The sequence below is a fragment of the Necator americanus genome, chromosome III (assembly GCF_031761385.1).
Source record: "Necator americanus strain Aroian chromosome III, whole genome shotgun sequence".
In the NCBI taxonomy this organism is placed as follows: domain Eukaryota; kingdom Metazoa; phylum Nematoda; class Chromadorea; order Rhabditida; family Ancylostomatidae; genus Necator; species Necator americanus.
In genome coordinates, this window is record NC_087373.1 from 3,447,389 (window position 1) to 3,464,342 (window position 16,954).

At 39.9% G+C, this 16,954-nt stretch overlaps 1 protein-coding gene across 2 annotated transcripts; it reads right to left on the reverse strand.

Annotated features, from left to right (window-relative positions):
- Positions 1-965: 965 nt before the first annotated feature.
- Positions 966-16,245, reverse strand: RB195_008489 (uncharacterized protein; the record flags this gene model as incomplete). 2 transcript variants are annotated; one of them, XM_064195019.1, is made up of 25 exons in its annotated part: positions 966-1,034; positions 2,119-2,187; positions 3,011-3,066; positions 3,775-3,903; positions 4,664-4,799; positions 4,937-5,052; positions 6,154-6,237; positions 7,170-7,240; positions 7,539-7,607; positions 8,290-8,402; positions 8,473-8,582; positions 11,262-11,354; positions 11,816-11,877; positions 12,089-12,180; positions 12,241-12,381; positions 12,446-12,576; positions 12,839-12,938; positions 13,030-13,105; positions 13,270-13,448; positions 13,946-14,048; positions 14,167-14,279; positions 14,435-14,596; positions 14,769-14,853; positions 15,111-15,244; positions 16,207-16,245. In XM_064195019.1, 25 exons carry the CDS (start codon positions 16,243-16,245, stop codon positions 966-968), a joined length of 2,532 nt encoding a protein of 843 aa, XP_064046165.1. The 2 variants fall into 2 exon arrangements, with proteins under 2 accessions (XP_064046165.1, XP_064046164.1); XM_064195020.1 differs by lacking the exons at positions 7,170-7,240; positions 7,539-7,607; positions 8,290-8,402; positions 8,473-8,582.
- Between the last annotated feature and the right edge of the window lie 709 nt (positions 16,246-16,954).

Genomic DNA, 16,954 nt, shown 5'->3' on the forward strand with positions numbered 1-16,954 from the left:
CCGCCTGCAATTCGTCCGAGTGGGTTTTCGACGAATCGCAGGCAGGAGGGCGCAAGGGTGGCGCGCTGCAATAGAGGATGTCGCAGGAAACAGCCCTCCGGGGTCGTCTATTTACACTGACACAGAGAGAGATGAACGGAATCACCCTCGTCCCCACAATCTACGACCCCATATAGGCATTACCTCCCTGAAACCCGTACCACCGCAGATTTGTGGGGTGATGGCTTTAAACGATAAGTGGAAATTTGAACAAGTATGCACTTCTACAAATTTCTATCATTGAGCCAAAACTCTTACAATTACTGAGTCATGTCATAAATAGTGGATTTTAGAGGAAACCATAGGGAATATTCCAGAAGAAATGAGGGAGACAGGTAAGAAAAAACGAGGAAGAGTATTGTTTGGACTTTAAAAAATTGCTCTTTCCAGAATATATATTTAATAATATTTACTATGTGACCTAGTACAAACAATGTTTTATCTCCCTCATCCTTGTTTTGTGCTCCACTTGTTCATATTTTTCAGCTGGTGGTACACGATTCTGGCGCTATTGAAGTTGTTCCCTTATTCCACTCGCATTTTTCTCGAGTGTATAATAATTAAATTCAAAAACGAAGCGCAATCGATTCGAGCCGTTTCAACTTCAGAAGATTATGTGTTCACGTTCTCTTCATCACTAGAATACAAAAATAATCACGTGTGATTCCAATCTGAGTTACATTTTCTTCCAAAAACGTTCGGTTTCCGCTGCAGTATCGCGTAAGCGCAAGCACGCACGCTCAGTCTCGCGAGATTTTGAAGCGTTCGCAAGTGGACGCGATCATATCGTTTGTTTACGAACTATAACATGACCAACAGAAGAATTTATTCACATTTAAGAAAGATAAAAGCTAACATGTTATTTTGATAAGCTGTGCAACAATTCTTATGTAAACATTAAATTTCTCATCTGATTTGAACTTTATTTACTTTAGCTGGTCATTTGTTTTGTTGCTGTGAAGTCCAACATAATGAAACGGCGACAAAATAAGAGCCTGCAACGAATTTTTCAGAAGACGATTCGTCTAGGGCGAGTAAATTGGACGAGGGAGGGGCGCACCAACTCTGCTCTAATCCAACTGGTAATTAGAACCCGAAAACTGTTCTTTACTACAGATTGTAGAGAAGCCACCTATTAAAGGCATCACCCCACGAATCTGGGGTGGTATGGATTTCCGATGGCTGAGTCTATGCGGGGTCGCGGATACCGCTCATTTCTTCCTAATTACCGTTTAAAAAAACAGTCCGGAAGATGCGGCGCGTGCACAAGCCTGGCGCGCTCCAATAGAACTTCGAACGTACTGTTTTCTACGACAAGTTCGATTGGAGCGCGCCAGCCCCGTGCACGTGCCGCATCTTCCGGCCCGTTTTTTTTTTACGGCGATTAGGAAGAAATGAGCGGTAACCCACCCATTTCTGTAATCTACGACCCCTTATAGTTCTTAGCCCTCGGAAATCCATACCATCCCAGAATCGTGGGGTGATGCGACAATTGTGATGAGATTAGTGCACTGCACCCATGCTCAATTCTACTATAGTATACGATTGTACACGAAAGCAAATAAACATGATTGTACGCAAGGAAACAGAAGAAAAACCACACAAGTAGCAAAGAAATCTCAAATGGGAACGCTTATTGACCGTTAACGGCATCGCCCCCGGAATTTGAGGTGGTACGGAATTCAGGTGGAGTATTCGCAAACGGGATAGTAGATTATGAAGAGGAGGTGATTCCGTCCATTTTTTCTTAATTGTCACAAAAAACGGCCCGGAAGATGCGACGCGACGCTGGCGCGCTCCAATCGAACACGTTGTAGAAAGTAGCGCTCCGGAACGCTCTTAGCCGCGTTTTTACGGCAGTTAGGAGGTAATGCACGGAATCACCCTCCTCACCATAATCTACGACCCCGTATAGGCATAAGCCACCTGAAACCCGCACCACCCCAGATTCGTGGAGTGATGTCTTTAAGAACGATTTAGAGCGCTCGAAGTGCAGTTCGATTAGAGCAGTATTGGAGTCCCACTCCCCCACTTTTTGCTATAATTTGTTCTTTTTTTTTGTTTGTGATTAACACATACGTAGTTACTACTGTACTGAGCTTGAGACAGCTTCCCATATTTGAAGTGTTGTTCAAATTTGGAGGTAATCTAAAAAGAATCAGTTATTCTTTGAATGAACCTTCTCATTTCTTATCCTATTTCTACAAAGAATTCATAGTTTTCAACTCAGACTATGGAACCCTACTCCACCAGGTTACTATTCTCTTCTTTTTCCTTTTTTTCTTTTCTTTCTCTTTCTCCAACTCTTCCTCCGAACAAAGGTGAACACACATAAAGACATTCAATTTATGTGGTTCTAACTCCTTTTTTTCTTCCTTCCTTTTCCTTTTTCTTTTCTTTTTCTTTTGAACTGTAGCCCCGTATCAAAATATATTTGCCCCTGAGAGGTTGGGTACGATAGCAACGAAATCAGCCGCAATTTCTTATTCCAATCATCCTATCCATCACTACTTGAGTGGTTTGCTGACGCAAACTCGGTGCATCGCTGCAGGACCTAAGCGTTTGTTGCAGAAACACCTGCAATGCTAATGTATTTCGTGTTTCCGCCGCGTAATGCGTTTGTCTGTGAGCAGATTTTTAATGGATATGAAATCCAACCAAGACACATTTTTCCGCTGAAGCTTGCTTATCCAGCTGAGATTTTACTGGATACCGGTTCAGATCAACGCGTATCAAAGATCCATCGGATAGGATTCATTAATCTACTATCGATGATACGTAGTGTGAAGCCTTCGTACCACCAGTAGTAGGTGAGTAGATCCAGCAGTGTGTTAATTTTGCTTCATGTCATTTTGACCCTACTCTAAATCGCCTGAATATAGAAAAACAACTGAAATTACTGTAGAAATCCAACTAATCGAGAATAGAAAAACACTAGGATGAGATTTTGAACAATCGAAGATCATCCTACCTTTTCCAGCGCCTCGTCGCCAGAACTGTAAAGCAATACATTCACGGCAAGAACACCTAGGATACATTTGTTTACAGCCAGGCACATTCGTCTTAAACGCATCACCCCACGAATCTGAGGTGGTACGGATTTCAGGTGGAGTATTCGTATACGGGACCCTAGATTATGGAGAGTGGAGTGATTCTGTCCATTTCTTCCTAATTGCCGAAAAAAACAGTCCGGAAGATGCGGCGCATGCACACGGCTGGCGCGCTCCAAACGAACTCGTTGTAGAAAGTAGCGCGCCCGAACGCTCAAAGCCGCATACTCCATCTGAAATTCGTACCACCTCAGATTCGTGTGGTGATGCCATCAAAACAACGCGAAGCCTAGCGCAGCTACATATGCGACTGTGCTCGAAATGGCAATGCGGAACTAGCAGTTACGATCGAGATGGGACCCTTGCCCACCCTACCCTTTCTCGATGGAAACTATCATTCATTTGAATCAGAGTATCTGGTAAAAAAAATCCAGAACTCTCTTTTGCCTTTCTCCTTTGGGATTGTACCAAACGAGGGTAGATTGTAACCGCTAGCTCTGCCACGCCACGTCGAACGCAGCCGCTTACGCAATTGCACCAACCATCAGGTCATTTTGACTTGACTGTGTCATGTCGTGCGTGCTCGTTCGCTTTTCTATTTATGTTACTAGTTGAAATATTCTATTCGATATTTATTTCTATTCTGGAAACACATTTACAAGACGCCTTTCATAGAGAAACTCACCTTTTTCCCCAAGTAACTGCGCAATGTTCTTTATCACATCGTTTTCGAGAAATACTGCAGACGGACACATAAAGTCAGTACCCTCTTTCAAAAAGCACGCGTCCAGAAATATAATGTCAAATCGTCGGCCTTAATAGTTTGAAAGAAAAAAAAACACCGTTACCAGTGTGTATTAGAAAGGAGAACATTGAGATTTCTCTTTGAATTCCCATTCTTTTCGGAAATTGACGAAAGTTGATTGAAGGTTAATAAAAAGACATATACTCCTAGCCCCTAGAAAATCTACTCGGAAATTTTCCAAACGAATTGTTTCTCCTTTTTTTACTCTATTTTGAGTATTCAAATTGTTCCCTTAGCTTTCCTACTCAAATGCAGTTTTGTTATGGGGTATTCATTTCCAAGTAACGTGCTCCTTGGTCACCAGTTGGAATTTTCTAAAAGAAAGAAATTCAGAAACGATGATGGGTTCTTATCAGGAGAAGATAGGGTTCGGAGTGCAGATCAGGGGTACGACGGCGATCGCGTTCAATCCCCCATACTTGTCCCCGAAAAACGGCGTGTGAAACGAACTTCTCGATCGGATTTCCCTACGACACGCCTTATGACGAATCACGTATGCGAGCGCAGGGACACTCGTTCCCCGTTTTTCGGAGGAACCAAGCGCAACGGAGCGTGATCGCGCTCATACTTTCCAAGATTCCAAGATCGTCAATTTCAAGGGATTCTGTCTTTAATGGGTTTTTTTAAATCAAATTTGAACGTATTCACTAAAATCACAATATTAGCATGGATTACCAACAAAAGTCAAGCGATAAACCAAAGGGAAAAACTGTTTTTAAGTGAATTTCTCAAGTTTTCTTTTTCCTGAATAAAACATTAATGTAAAGACCTTTTTCAACACTTTCTTTTATGTATTTGATCCCATCCATTAGAATCACTTTGTGGTGTTCGTCTGTTTGTAGACCAAACCATCGTTGAGCCATTTCTATTGTTCTGTTGTTAATTTCTACAACAGTGATGTTCATCTGGAAATTTCTCAATGAACTCGACGGATATGAATTTCCATCAATAGTTGTTTATATTTATACTTATATTGTATTATATTTTATGTTTGTTTTGCTTGCTTCTATTAACTATATCAATATTTCTGATTTATTCATACCTGTGGAAAGATTTTATGCATGTATCCGTTGAGAAAACCTCCACCGAGTCCGATTAATAAGACACGCGCTTCGGATTTTTCATTTTCTTTCAGGACACCGCATGCGTATAGTTCTTCTGAAACATTTTTTTCTCATTGAAATTATGTTATATCTACCAGAGAATTGGGGAGAATAGTGTTCAGCGAAAATTAGAAGAAAAATCTAAGAAATCTATGAGAAAAAATCTTTCTATTAAAAAAAATCCGTGAGTTAGAATGCTCTTCAATGTTCATATGTGAACTTAACGTCAGAATCTCAAGCGCCTTTTTTTCCTAAGATGGTCGGCCATCTCTCCGCCACCGTTAATGAGAACCCTCGTTTTCATCCTTTTGATAATTTAGTATATTTAGCTATTTATACAGAAGTAAGACGACTTATGGATTATCTGACTGACCAATCACAACATCTGTTCCCCGCCCACTCCATTTCATTCCATCCATTCAACATCTAGATGGACTTTGATGTGAAATACCATTTTTAAAGATGCCTTAATCAACTACTAAATCTTCTTTATTTTTTAATATTTATTTATTTCATTATTCCCTTATTTTACTCTCTGATTGATTATTTCTTATTTATTTATTCAACTTATGTTGAGATCGTTGTCTTCCCATTTGCATATAATCGTTATTCATGCTTTTAACTCTTTTCTAGTTCAGGAAGAAATGAAAGGCTAAGGAAAAAATAAGAAAATAAATCATATTTTCGGCTGCTGGAAGATATTAAAAGTCAACATTTACATCCTCCTTCGGAAAAAAAATTCTTCCCAGGAATCCTAGGATATTCACTAAATTTCGTTGCTACTTACGTCAAACTTATGGTCCGAACCGTATAAAAAACGCTGAACAAGGCAAGAAGTTCTAAGAGCAAAAAATAAATAAATTTTTGGACTATTCCGATAAACGAGAACAAATTCCGCCATAATTGATTTATGTAACTCTTATCAATTATTTCCATCACTGTTTCTTATTATTGTAATTTAGAACTACGAACTCGTTTGAAATTAACAGATGCATAACTATTGCGTAGTTTATTTTCGCTTCAGAACAAATGCACTTTTCTTAATCTACGAAGAAAGAAAAAAAAAGAAAAATAAATACAATAAAAATAAATACAATAAAAAATAACTCAATCAGCAAATTAATGGAAAATTTAGAAGAATTCCAAAAACACTTACTTAGCATTGCATATGTTGCACCGCCAGTATTAATGCTGAAGTCAATCTCCCAGTTGCTGGTGTCGATATGTCTCCATGAAAGCCCTAAACAAACCTTCACGTTCAGAAATATCTATTCCAAAATTATTTTCTTGTGATAGTTGTTTAAACTTTTTGGAGGATTCTTAACACTTTTTCTCGTTTTTTCGATGAAATTATTCAATTTGTCCGGTCAAAACCGGTGCAGTTGCGTAAGCGGCAGCGCTTGAAGCGCGACGCGGTGAAGCTAGCGGATGCGAACGTGGTGGGACCATCATAAGACAGATGAGTGAGATAAGGGAGGAAGGGTCGCTTATGTATTTGCACCAGGCTTCAAGTCGCTTTGTGGATCATATACAGTTGTGTCTAAACGAAATGACGCACGGTACTGTTACGTAAGCGGCTGCGCTCAAAGCAGCGCGGTGGAGCGCAGCGGTTGAGATCCTCGCCACCTCCACCCATCTCTGCAGTTCGCCATGGTTCCGCCTCGATTCCAACCGCTGTGCTCCGCCGCGCTGCTTCGAGTGCAGTCGCTTACGCAACTGTCCGCCCTTCATGTCGTTTTTACCCGACAATATTTACAATATCTTATATCATATACAGTAACATATTTTTCATTGATTTTTTAATTTTTCAATATAACATATCTATAGTAGGATCAAAACGACATGAAGCACGGTGCTGTTGCGTAAGCGATTGGAATCGAGGTGGGACCATTGCAAACTTCAGCGAGGAATAGTGTCAACAAGGGTCCCAACTAAATTTTAGCCGCTACGTTCCACCGCAACGCTTCGAGCGCAGCTTCATGTCGTTTTGATCCTATATGGTATAGCAGCAAGTATCTCGTAAATCATATTTGTTGACGTTTTGTCAACATTACCAATATTAATAATGTCAATAATATTCACATATAATATTCCTATGCATAATTGCAAAAAATAATGTGAATATAATTTGATGATAGTAATAAAATTAGTCAACAATCACTTTGAACCGACTTTTTGGGAATTTAAGAGCAATCCTCGTCATAACGAGTAGTAACTTCCCTGCTGATCTTATGAAGATTGTTCTGAAAAATCAATAAACATATTATCAACAGAATTTCTCATCAACCATCAGTAGAAGACAAAAGAAGGACGATATCAATCGCGATAGGTATTCGTGATGAGTAGAGCAATGGTATCGATCAGCACCACAGCCAGCCACCGCCACGATCAATACCTATCAGAAATGATGTCGCCATCGCGTATTTTTCTCGATTTCTGTCTGTCTTTGTATTCTGCTGCTGCTCTCAACGAAATCCACTGACTTTAGGCTTCTATGATCAGATATTCCTCCTTTTCTTACCTATTACTTCATTTTCTCACCTATTATTTATTGTCATAGTTTCGTCTCTAACCTCAAAACATGTGGAATCGCTGAGGCATATTCGTTCCCTAAAAAACAAAATTGTTTTAATTTTTTAGGTGAAAATGCGCTATTTATGTAATATAATTATATACTGTTTTATTTGGCTATGGTGATGAACGCATCTTAAAACCACAAAATCATGAAATTGACGATGTTGGGATCTTTCCAAGAAACGATGCGTCTACCAGCGAGCGGACAGTCAATGGGCCACCGATGCTGTCTCTCTTCTTGCTCGCAGACGCTGTGCGAACACGTGACACGTTGTTAAGTGTCTCGTAGGGAGATTTGATCGACAGGACCATTTCTCTCTTCTTTAATCCCGGGACAAAGGAAGAATTCAGCGTGATCGAGATCATATTCGTAATCTACACCTCTAACCCTCAGTTTCTGTACGAAGAATCCAAATATTTTTTTTTTTTTACATTCCAATTTCGTGGTATGATTTCTTCGGAAAAACATCATCAATTTCGTGCTATGAGTCCTTCGGGGTGGGTGACATTCATTATTGCTCTGCTCTCATTATTTAATACTTTCGTCCTATCTGATATGAAAAGTATGGAATTTCAAGTGATGGGAGCAATGAAGTAATCAATAATCGAGTTTGAAGACCGCCTTTTTTAATAAAAAAAAATACCTGTTTAAAAGCAGTGATCGAAATTGCAAGCTGAACAAATTAAAATTCTAGTCTTGAAATCCTCTAATCCTTACAGCAGCCTGCTTTCTCCGTACGCAGCTGTGATAAGCTTGACAAATTCGCTTTCGCTGTATTCTTCTTCAGGGTTCTCAGAATCTCGGCTTAAAGTGAACATCGTCAAGAACACCTGGAGTGCAGCCTCATTGGTCACAACTCGTCAATCGTTATTTAAAACTCTAACTTGCAGGGATTCTCACCACAAGCGTGATGCCGAAGCTGAAACAGAGGGAAAGCTTGCTATGCTGACTCCGCATAGCGCATTCATTGAAATGGTCTGCTAGACGATAGTATTTTGGCTTATCATCGTCTGTATTCAATTTCACGTTCTGTCCCGTAAGTTAGTTGAAGCTACAGCTCTTTTGCATCTCATCATTCCGGTTCATACAATCATAAATCCTGTGTCGTATTCATCTTCTTTTAGCATAACTCATCCCATTTATATGGGTCCCAACACGCTTTCGAAAAAGGACATCTTCAAATTTCCATTGGAATTCGAAAAGAATTGCGCACAACTCATGGCTAGACTGCTTAGCAATTTTCAAGTTAAGGTGCAATATTGCGTGAGCGCCCAAAGCAGCGTAGTCTTCAGTCGCTCGTGGACGAGACGAGCGTGTTGTCACATAATCTCGTCCGGGAGGACCTGATGCCTGGTGCAATTGCGTAGGCGGCTGTGCTCGAGGCGGCGCGGAGGAGGAGGTGGTTGCGGTGAAGGTGGGAACATTGGTAACTCTACTCGGGCTGCACAGCTAATTTTTAACGCAGACACCATAACACCAACAATTTCTATTATTTTGTGTACCACTACATTGATTAGGTATATACTTATCGATTTTGCCGCTGTAATAGGTATAGTATGGTCAAAATGACATGAAGCACGTACGCAATTGCGTACGCGGCTTCTCTCGAGGCGTTTCGGTGGAGCGTAGCCGCTAAGAGCGTGGTGAAACCCTTGCTGGCACCACCCATCGCTGCAGTTCGCGACGGTCCCACCTCAGTTCCGACTGCTGCCTCCACCGCGTCGTTTCGAGCACGTACGCAAATGCACTGCAACTACACTCGCGATTCATTGACCCGACTATATACGAGGGACATCCTGAAGTTGTTTCCGAGAGCGGCCTCATCTAAATCTACTTAAACGGCTGCGCGGGCGGTCGCGTCGCGGCGCGCTGGCCCACTGCCACTTCTGCCAAATCGGGGGCCCTTCACAAGCGTGAGGGCCTTTAGTGTTAAGAGGCACTCGTAACTATTCGACCTAATGTAAATAGGTGAAAATTATGACTTCCACCTTCGATGCACCTGTTTCATTGCCTATTCTAGGTTTAAATGTCTGCTAACTAAGGTAAGTTATTTCTAGATATATATGTTCTATGTTGTGACTTCTCTCTCATTTAAGTAGTCTTTATTTCTTGACATGTGGTAGCATGGAGTTGTTTTTGGCAGGAACGTTAATGATTCGTGGCTTTTACAACTCACGGCTGGCACAATCCTCTCTGTTAACGCGTTCTTTATGTAGTTGAAAATTGAGTTTGGTTTAGGAATTGTTGCCAGATGATTGCCACACGTTTCCACTGATGATATCTCTCCTCTTTAGAGATTGTATTCCTCCTTACTCTCCTTCTTCGTTGCTGAAATCATTCTATTTCTCCTTTAAACTGCGCTGAACTAATTTTCAAATAATCGCTTTTAATTATTGAATTGCCGAAGATAGGACTTTGAATTGCACGACTCCGAAATAGACTTTCAGTAGCGATAACCATGCATTTAACAAGTTGACACTCCTATAATACCTAAAATAAAGTATAAGGCAAAGCAGATGGAGTGAAAAGAAATATGGACGTAGATGGAGGTTGACGAAGCGTTGTAATACACAAAAATCACTATGAGTTTCGCGAAATCATTACTTCGAACGGTTCCAAATCACTATCCCAGCAAAGCAGTATTCTCTCCGAAAACCGTACCTTCGACTAGTCAATAATTGAAAGCGACTACCTGAAAAGCAACACTGGGCAATTCAGAGGAGAAATGGAATGATTTCCACAACGAAAAAGGAGAGTAAGGTGGAATGCAATCCCTAAAGGGGAGAGATAAGCATAATTGGAAATGTGTGGGACATATGGCTACAACTCGTAAAAGAAACCCAATTTTCAACTACATAAAGAATGTGTTAACAGATAGGGTTGTGCAAGCCGTGAGTTGTAGAAGCCATGAATCATTAACGTTCTTGCCAAAAACAACTTCACGCTAGCACATGTCAAGAAATGAAGACTACTTATATGAGAGAGAAGTCACAACATAGAACATATATATCTAAAAATAACTCACCTTAGTTGGCAGACATTTAAACCTAGAATAGGCAATGAAACAGGTGCATCGAAGGTGAAGTTATCACTTTCACCTATTTACCTCAGGTCGAATAGCTACGAGTGCCTTTTAACACTAAAGGCCCTCACGCTTGTGAAGGGCCCCCGATTCGGCGGAAGTGGCAGCGGGCCAGCACCGCGACGCGACCGCCCGCGCAGCCGTTTAAGTAGATTTAGATGGCACCAGTACCTAGTTTTAATTAAAGGGTATCTTTGAAATGATCACTTCTTCGAGATTTTCTGAAAGTGGCAACGCAGCGGCGGGAACTTCCTGCATAAACTATGGCAGCTGGTTTCGATCAAATACCAATCCATTTATGGTAACCATTTAAACCCTACAGCTGTCTTCGAGGCTACACCTAACCCAAAAGCATCCTCCAAGAAAACTTTTTTGATAAAAAGTTTCTTCGCTCCACTAAAAGCTCAATTCTGATGAATGAAAGAAAAACAAAGTCTTCCGGAAATTTGTACCACGAAAACTGCAGTCAGATTTAAACCTACAATATTTTAGTGTTATATTCGTGTTCAGAACCTGCAATTACTCCGAAAGAAGGCTTATCGACCTCAACATCGGTGTCCCCTTACTGGGCCTCTCCAACTACCTTATCACCTCTTCTAAGAAGTACCTGCGAGATTTCCTGTCCCTTTCTCGGTCCCTGTCTCGATCGCGATCTCGCCTACGATCATCATCCAAGTCGATGCGATGTCGGGAAGACATACTAAAGGAACGGATATAGAAAACAGATTTAACATTACTAAGAAAGAAGGGCTTTAGAAAATTGTACATACGAAGCTTCAGTATCCAAAATAAGAGTAGTTCAAGGATGTAAAACAACAAAAAAAAGCGCAGCACCAATTTCATGACTTGAACACAGTTAAGGATTGCAATGAAAAAAGAGTTAAACTAGAGAGCTGCACTTAAATAGGACATGTGCCTCAAATGATTTCCTCTAAAATGACAAGTCTTATAACATAAGCTAACCATCAACCATAACTGGGGAAAAATATAGTTGGGAGGGGGGAGGGGGTGCACTCAGTGGCGCACTTATTTCCCGACGCTCTAACTTACTTTTTTCTCTTAGTAACTTCAGTTTACAAGTAATAGATAATCTAAGACTAATGCTTAGGCCTTAGGGGGTCCGAATGACTCGATTACTTATTTCGAAAGATGAAGGCCTACCCACAGCTACCACACACTCGTCACCGCTTCTACTTATGATCTTCTTCTCGGGTTCCACATATCTAAAAAGAGGACATCAGCAACTTTCCAGGCACAACTATTCTAATTTACTAATTCTCGAACATCTTAGTAGTTTTACGTAATCTATTGCCTCAAATATAAATCTATAGTAATATAATTAACTGTAAATGTGGTCAGTGACAGTTTCCCTCAACAGAATGCCGTTCAGAAAAAAGTAAGGGAATTCGCAACATTCTTGCAAAGAAAACCTACTTTTTGGCAAGACCATCTTCAATAAGGTCTGTCTGAATGAGCTTCTTGACTTCTGCTGTTTTCTGTCCAGCATACTTGCCAACAATCATCACCTAAAATTCATCTAAAAAAATTGAGAAAGAACAAAAGAGCTCTGTGACTCCAAATCTAACCCCGTCATAAAATCCTTTCAGGTAAACTTCCTTCTTCGCCTCCTCCAGCTTATCCTTCTCATTCTGGGATTCAATTTTCAGTCTTTTGCACATCTCCACTGCAGCTAGATTCCCCAGTCCTTCAATCTCGATAATCGGCACCTATGTATAGAAATTAAAACTTAAGAATAACCACATATCTAAATGTCCTTCTATATAACCGAACCGGCTCAAACGGCAGAACCATCTCGTCAGTAATTCCATACTTCTCGCGTAACGGCTTCTTCTTTTTCAGATCCGTTAGAGCGGCAAAGTCATCCGGAGAATCAGATGGGACAGATGTCACTACTCCGGTACCTTCAAAAAGACCATTTCAACAATCAGTAAAGGACCTGAGTTGGAAACGATGCGAAGAATTACTTAAAAATAGCTTAAAGCTTAGAATATTTCCTGAACTTTTAAAGTTTTCAAAAAAGAACTAAAAAAAAAAACAGAAAAAAGCGACACAATGTTCCACGGTGAGAGTGAAGGACTCAGAGACACTAGATAAGGAACCATATCTTCGAGAAGTCATATGGGGTCATTCATGCAGGTCCGATAAAAACACCTCCACACGTACCTTTGTCATCCTTGATAGTCAACATTGGTAGAGCATAAACCTTTGGATACGTTGCAAGTGGAGCAGACAACCCCGCTCCAAGAATTTTGCTTCCTGGGAACTGTAAAGTATTTTTTTCGTGTAAGTGTGTAGAAAAACTGTCAAAATGCACAATTAAAATAGTTAAAATACATAGTTAAAAAGGCCCGAACCTTCTCTAGTCCTTCCACGTAGTGCACTACGCCATTTTCAGCAGTAAGGCCTTGGTACGACATGTTCCTGGCAGCTCTGGAATGAAACGTCACAAAATCACGAAAAAAAAGGAAGAAAAGATGAGCTTGAACGGAAACTGCTACTTTTAATGATCATCCACGATAAAATAGAGGATCCGAACCCTCTCAAGACCTTCAGATGTCGTTTATGGACCACTTTTACATAGAAAAATAACAAACCTTGCAGTTGCTATAAATACCATGTCTTCCTTCTCCCCGGCATAAAACGCCGAATATTGTATATCTGGGTGGAGGTAGCAGTTTGTTTGTCCATACATGGTTTCAGGTCTTAGAGTCGCTGCTACCAGGTAAACTGGCTTATTGATGTGAGCTAGAGCAGTAGGTTTCGGATCAACAACCTGAAACAATTCTGGACAACTCAGGACCAGCAAAAAAAAAGAAGCAAAAGATCAAAATGGCTATGATAATGATCTGGATAATCTTCTCGAGGTATCTTGCCGTAGAAAATTTGCGTTTAACACTAAATATCATAATGGTGCCTCAGAGAAAAGTTTGCATGAAATGTATCCGCCGTAAAGAAACTCAACATAGTTCTAACTATGTATATAAATTCAAATGAAGCACCATTTCAGGATGGAAGAAAGTTCTCTTTTTCACGAAATTTCGTACATTATCGTCCTTCGACCTGATTATGGCAAGACGCAACACTACTGCAAGGAGCACCTTATATAGTGTAGGTTTTTGTAGATTAGTACGAGTATAGAAGAGGATGTATAGATTCTCCTACTTCCTATTGTATTTGTATTCCATATAGACCCGCCACACACTAGAAAGAGCGGGAAAAAATAAAAAGCTAATGCAAGATATTGCTATCTCAAGAAATTCGTGATTTCACCTTCAACTGAACCAACGTGTACTCTTGTGGTCCGACACCTTCACCGCTCGAACGATCGTGGTCCATACAAGGTTGCCCATCCTTCGGCGAATATATGGTGTACCTGAAAGGATGTAGCGTCAACATAAATAGGATAACAACAAAGAAGTAATAGGTACAATAAAACGTAGTAAAAACGGAGGAAGTTCACGTGAGAAGCGACAAACGTCTATAGGTGATACCTCTTGCCGAAATCGATTTTCTTTGCTGCCCGCAACTTCCCGAACTGCCACCGAACAAACGAATCATAATAAGGATTTGCATCTGTAGTGATGAAGGAACGGCGCCAATCTACCTACAATGGAATCACCATGGAATCAATTTGCGAATTTTCAAAAGAAAAAGGTCTTGTGAATTAGTAATCCAAAGAGAGACAATCAAAAATAAAACAAAAGAGGTCAAGTATTGGAAAAACAAATTGAATGACGTAAATAGTTTTGTAATGCGGACCTTCAAACTCATTTTCTTCAGATCCGAGATACAATACGGCGGGAAGTACTCAAGCCAGTAATCAGTACTGGCAAATTTCTTGATTTCTTCATCATCCAAACCCAACGATTGCATGATCTGCCATTGATATTTCGAAGATCCAGTCTTAGCAACCAGTTTACTCTGAAATTCATGAAAGAAGTAAGAGAGTCACACATTCGACAGCTGCATGAAAATCTTTGTTTGAAATGAAATGCAGTAATAAAACCTCGGAAATGCGGCCCAATTACTGTACACCTACTGTATGATATCTTTCTTAACCGATAATAACGCAACACAAAGATTTTGAACTAACCTTCTTTCCTTTACTTTTATCCTTAGTGATCTCATCCAGGCTACTCACTTCCTCTTTCGGTGATTCTTCTTCTTCGACAGGAAATCTGGAAAGTATGTGAGCTAAAATAATTATGGTTAAAAGAAACGTAAATATACCACAACAGCCAGAGAAAATCCGAAAAGAATAATACGGTTTTACTAAGAGGTACAGAGAAAAAAAATACGCTTGAAACAGAACAGCGATTGCTGAAACACTATAAGGACATATAGGGAGGAAGTAAAGTGTAAGCGCTTTAAGTACGAAATCTGTGCTCAGTAACTCATAAATAAACCAGATATTAGTTTTTTAAAAAAAACTCACTTTGGTGGGCAACCAAAATCTTCCATTTCTCGTTTTAGTCTGTCTGCGCAGGCCTTTATTGGCATTCCAGTGCAGTGAAGCCCGAACGGAAATAAGCATCTCTTCCCGACCAGACGTTGATATCCAACAGCAAACTGGAAACAAAGTCTTTTTACGTAAAGCATAGCTGCGATAGTCGGAGCCGGTGCTCCGACCCCCTCCACTTTTGGACGGTGAAAAAAGGGACCCTTATCACTTGAAATATACCCCGTTAGCTAGGCCCCTTCAGCTGAGGAGGGTCCGAGTCTTCCCTATCGCACCTATGACGTAAAGGGCAGCCAAAGTACAAAAGGTCACTAGAATTGTCTTCAGAAGGGAAATAACAATGATTAAGCTATGTTACCTCGCATTTCGATTAGGTAACGATAACAGGTGGGATCCCTGATTACCCAGCATATTCCATATTGCCAAGAGGAAAAAAAAATTGCCATTGCCAAGTGAAAAAATCCTCCAATCTGCACAAAACACAATAATTCAATTTTTAACATTAATTTACATACATACACATTAAATACACAATTTTCATAATGATTCTGCGGTTTTTCCCGTACCAATATGATTTCCTAAGGAGGCTGGAGCATTCCAAATGTATTCGCTACTTTCTTTAGGATGATTCAATAGCGCGCGGCTTCTGTCACAAACACTATGAATCTTTCGAATATTCGATGAATAGGCCAGGGGATTCATTCACTTTTAAACAAATTCTGTCATAAACACTATGAATGCTTCGAATATTTGATGAATAAGAAAAGGTATTATTCACTTTTAAACAAATTCTTCGCCGAAACGTTGGGTGGTCGGAACCATCATACATCATCGAGACGCTGTTAATTCTATTTGACTGATGATGAACGATAAAAACGCCCGTGTTCGATCGCGAAAATCTCGGATGAAGAATAAAGAAACGATAGGCGAGGTGAGTGGAAACGAGGGAACGTTTCCACTCGGGGTTGATGGAATATTCTCGGGGATTTTTCCCGTCTTTTCCGTCTCTCTACGATATTCGACTACCTTGTCGGAATCTAGAAGTTTCTATAGGCGACAAGAAACAGCATACCGCAGTCCAGAGTCCAACGGAAACAAGAAATTTCATCATTTCCGGTGCAAAGTTCCGTCACGGCGACGAAATCGCAGCCACGAAAATGATAAGAGCGATATGACGGAGCGTTGGGAAAGCATCGCTGCCAAGAACAAACCATAAATTCCTCAAGTTACTCAATGAACTCGTTTTCCTACTAAACGAGTCTCAAATAAGAAAATTTTCCGAAAGAAAATTATAATTGTCGATTCTGTTAAATCCTGATTTATCTTACTGTAACCAAAGAAAGGAAATATTTTCGGACCAAAAGAACTTGTATGGGAGGAGTTAAGCAGCATTCTCCTAAAGCTTTTAATTGGTAAATAAATAATAATTTTGTAATTTTTATTAAAGCGTTATTTGAATAAATAAATGAACAAAACTTTATTTATTTATTTCTGCCTCGCCTTCTGTTACAGGAGAAAAACCTGCTAACCTACCACTCCTTATGTTCTGGAGGTCCAGTATTGTTGTGTAAAATTAAGTGTAAAGTGTAAAATAAGAATTTTAAAAAAAAATTTAGTGTAAGGTTTAAATTCTAGTCAGCTCCTTTCCATCTTATTTTTTTGCTTTATGACAGACCTGCGAGTGTTTTCAATAAATAAGTAAATAAATAATAAATAATAAAATAATAGATAAATAAATAAATAATAAAAATAAAATTGCGCGTTAAATTCACGCGTTTCATTGCAATATGAAATAGCAAGAGTTTACTACTTAGCATACT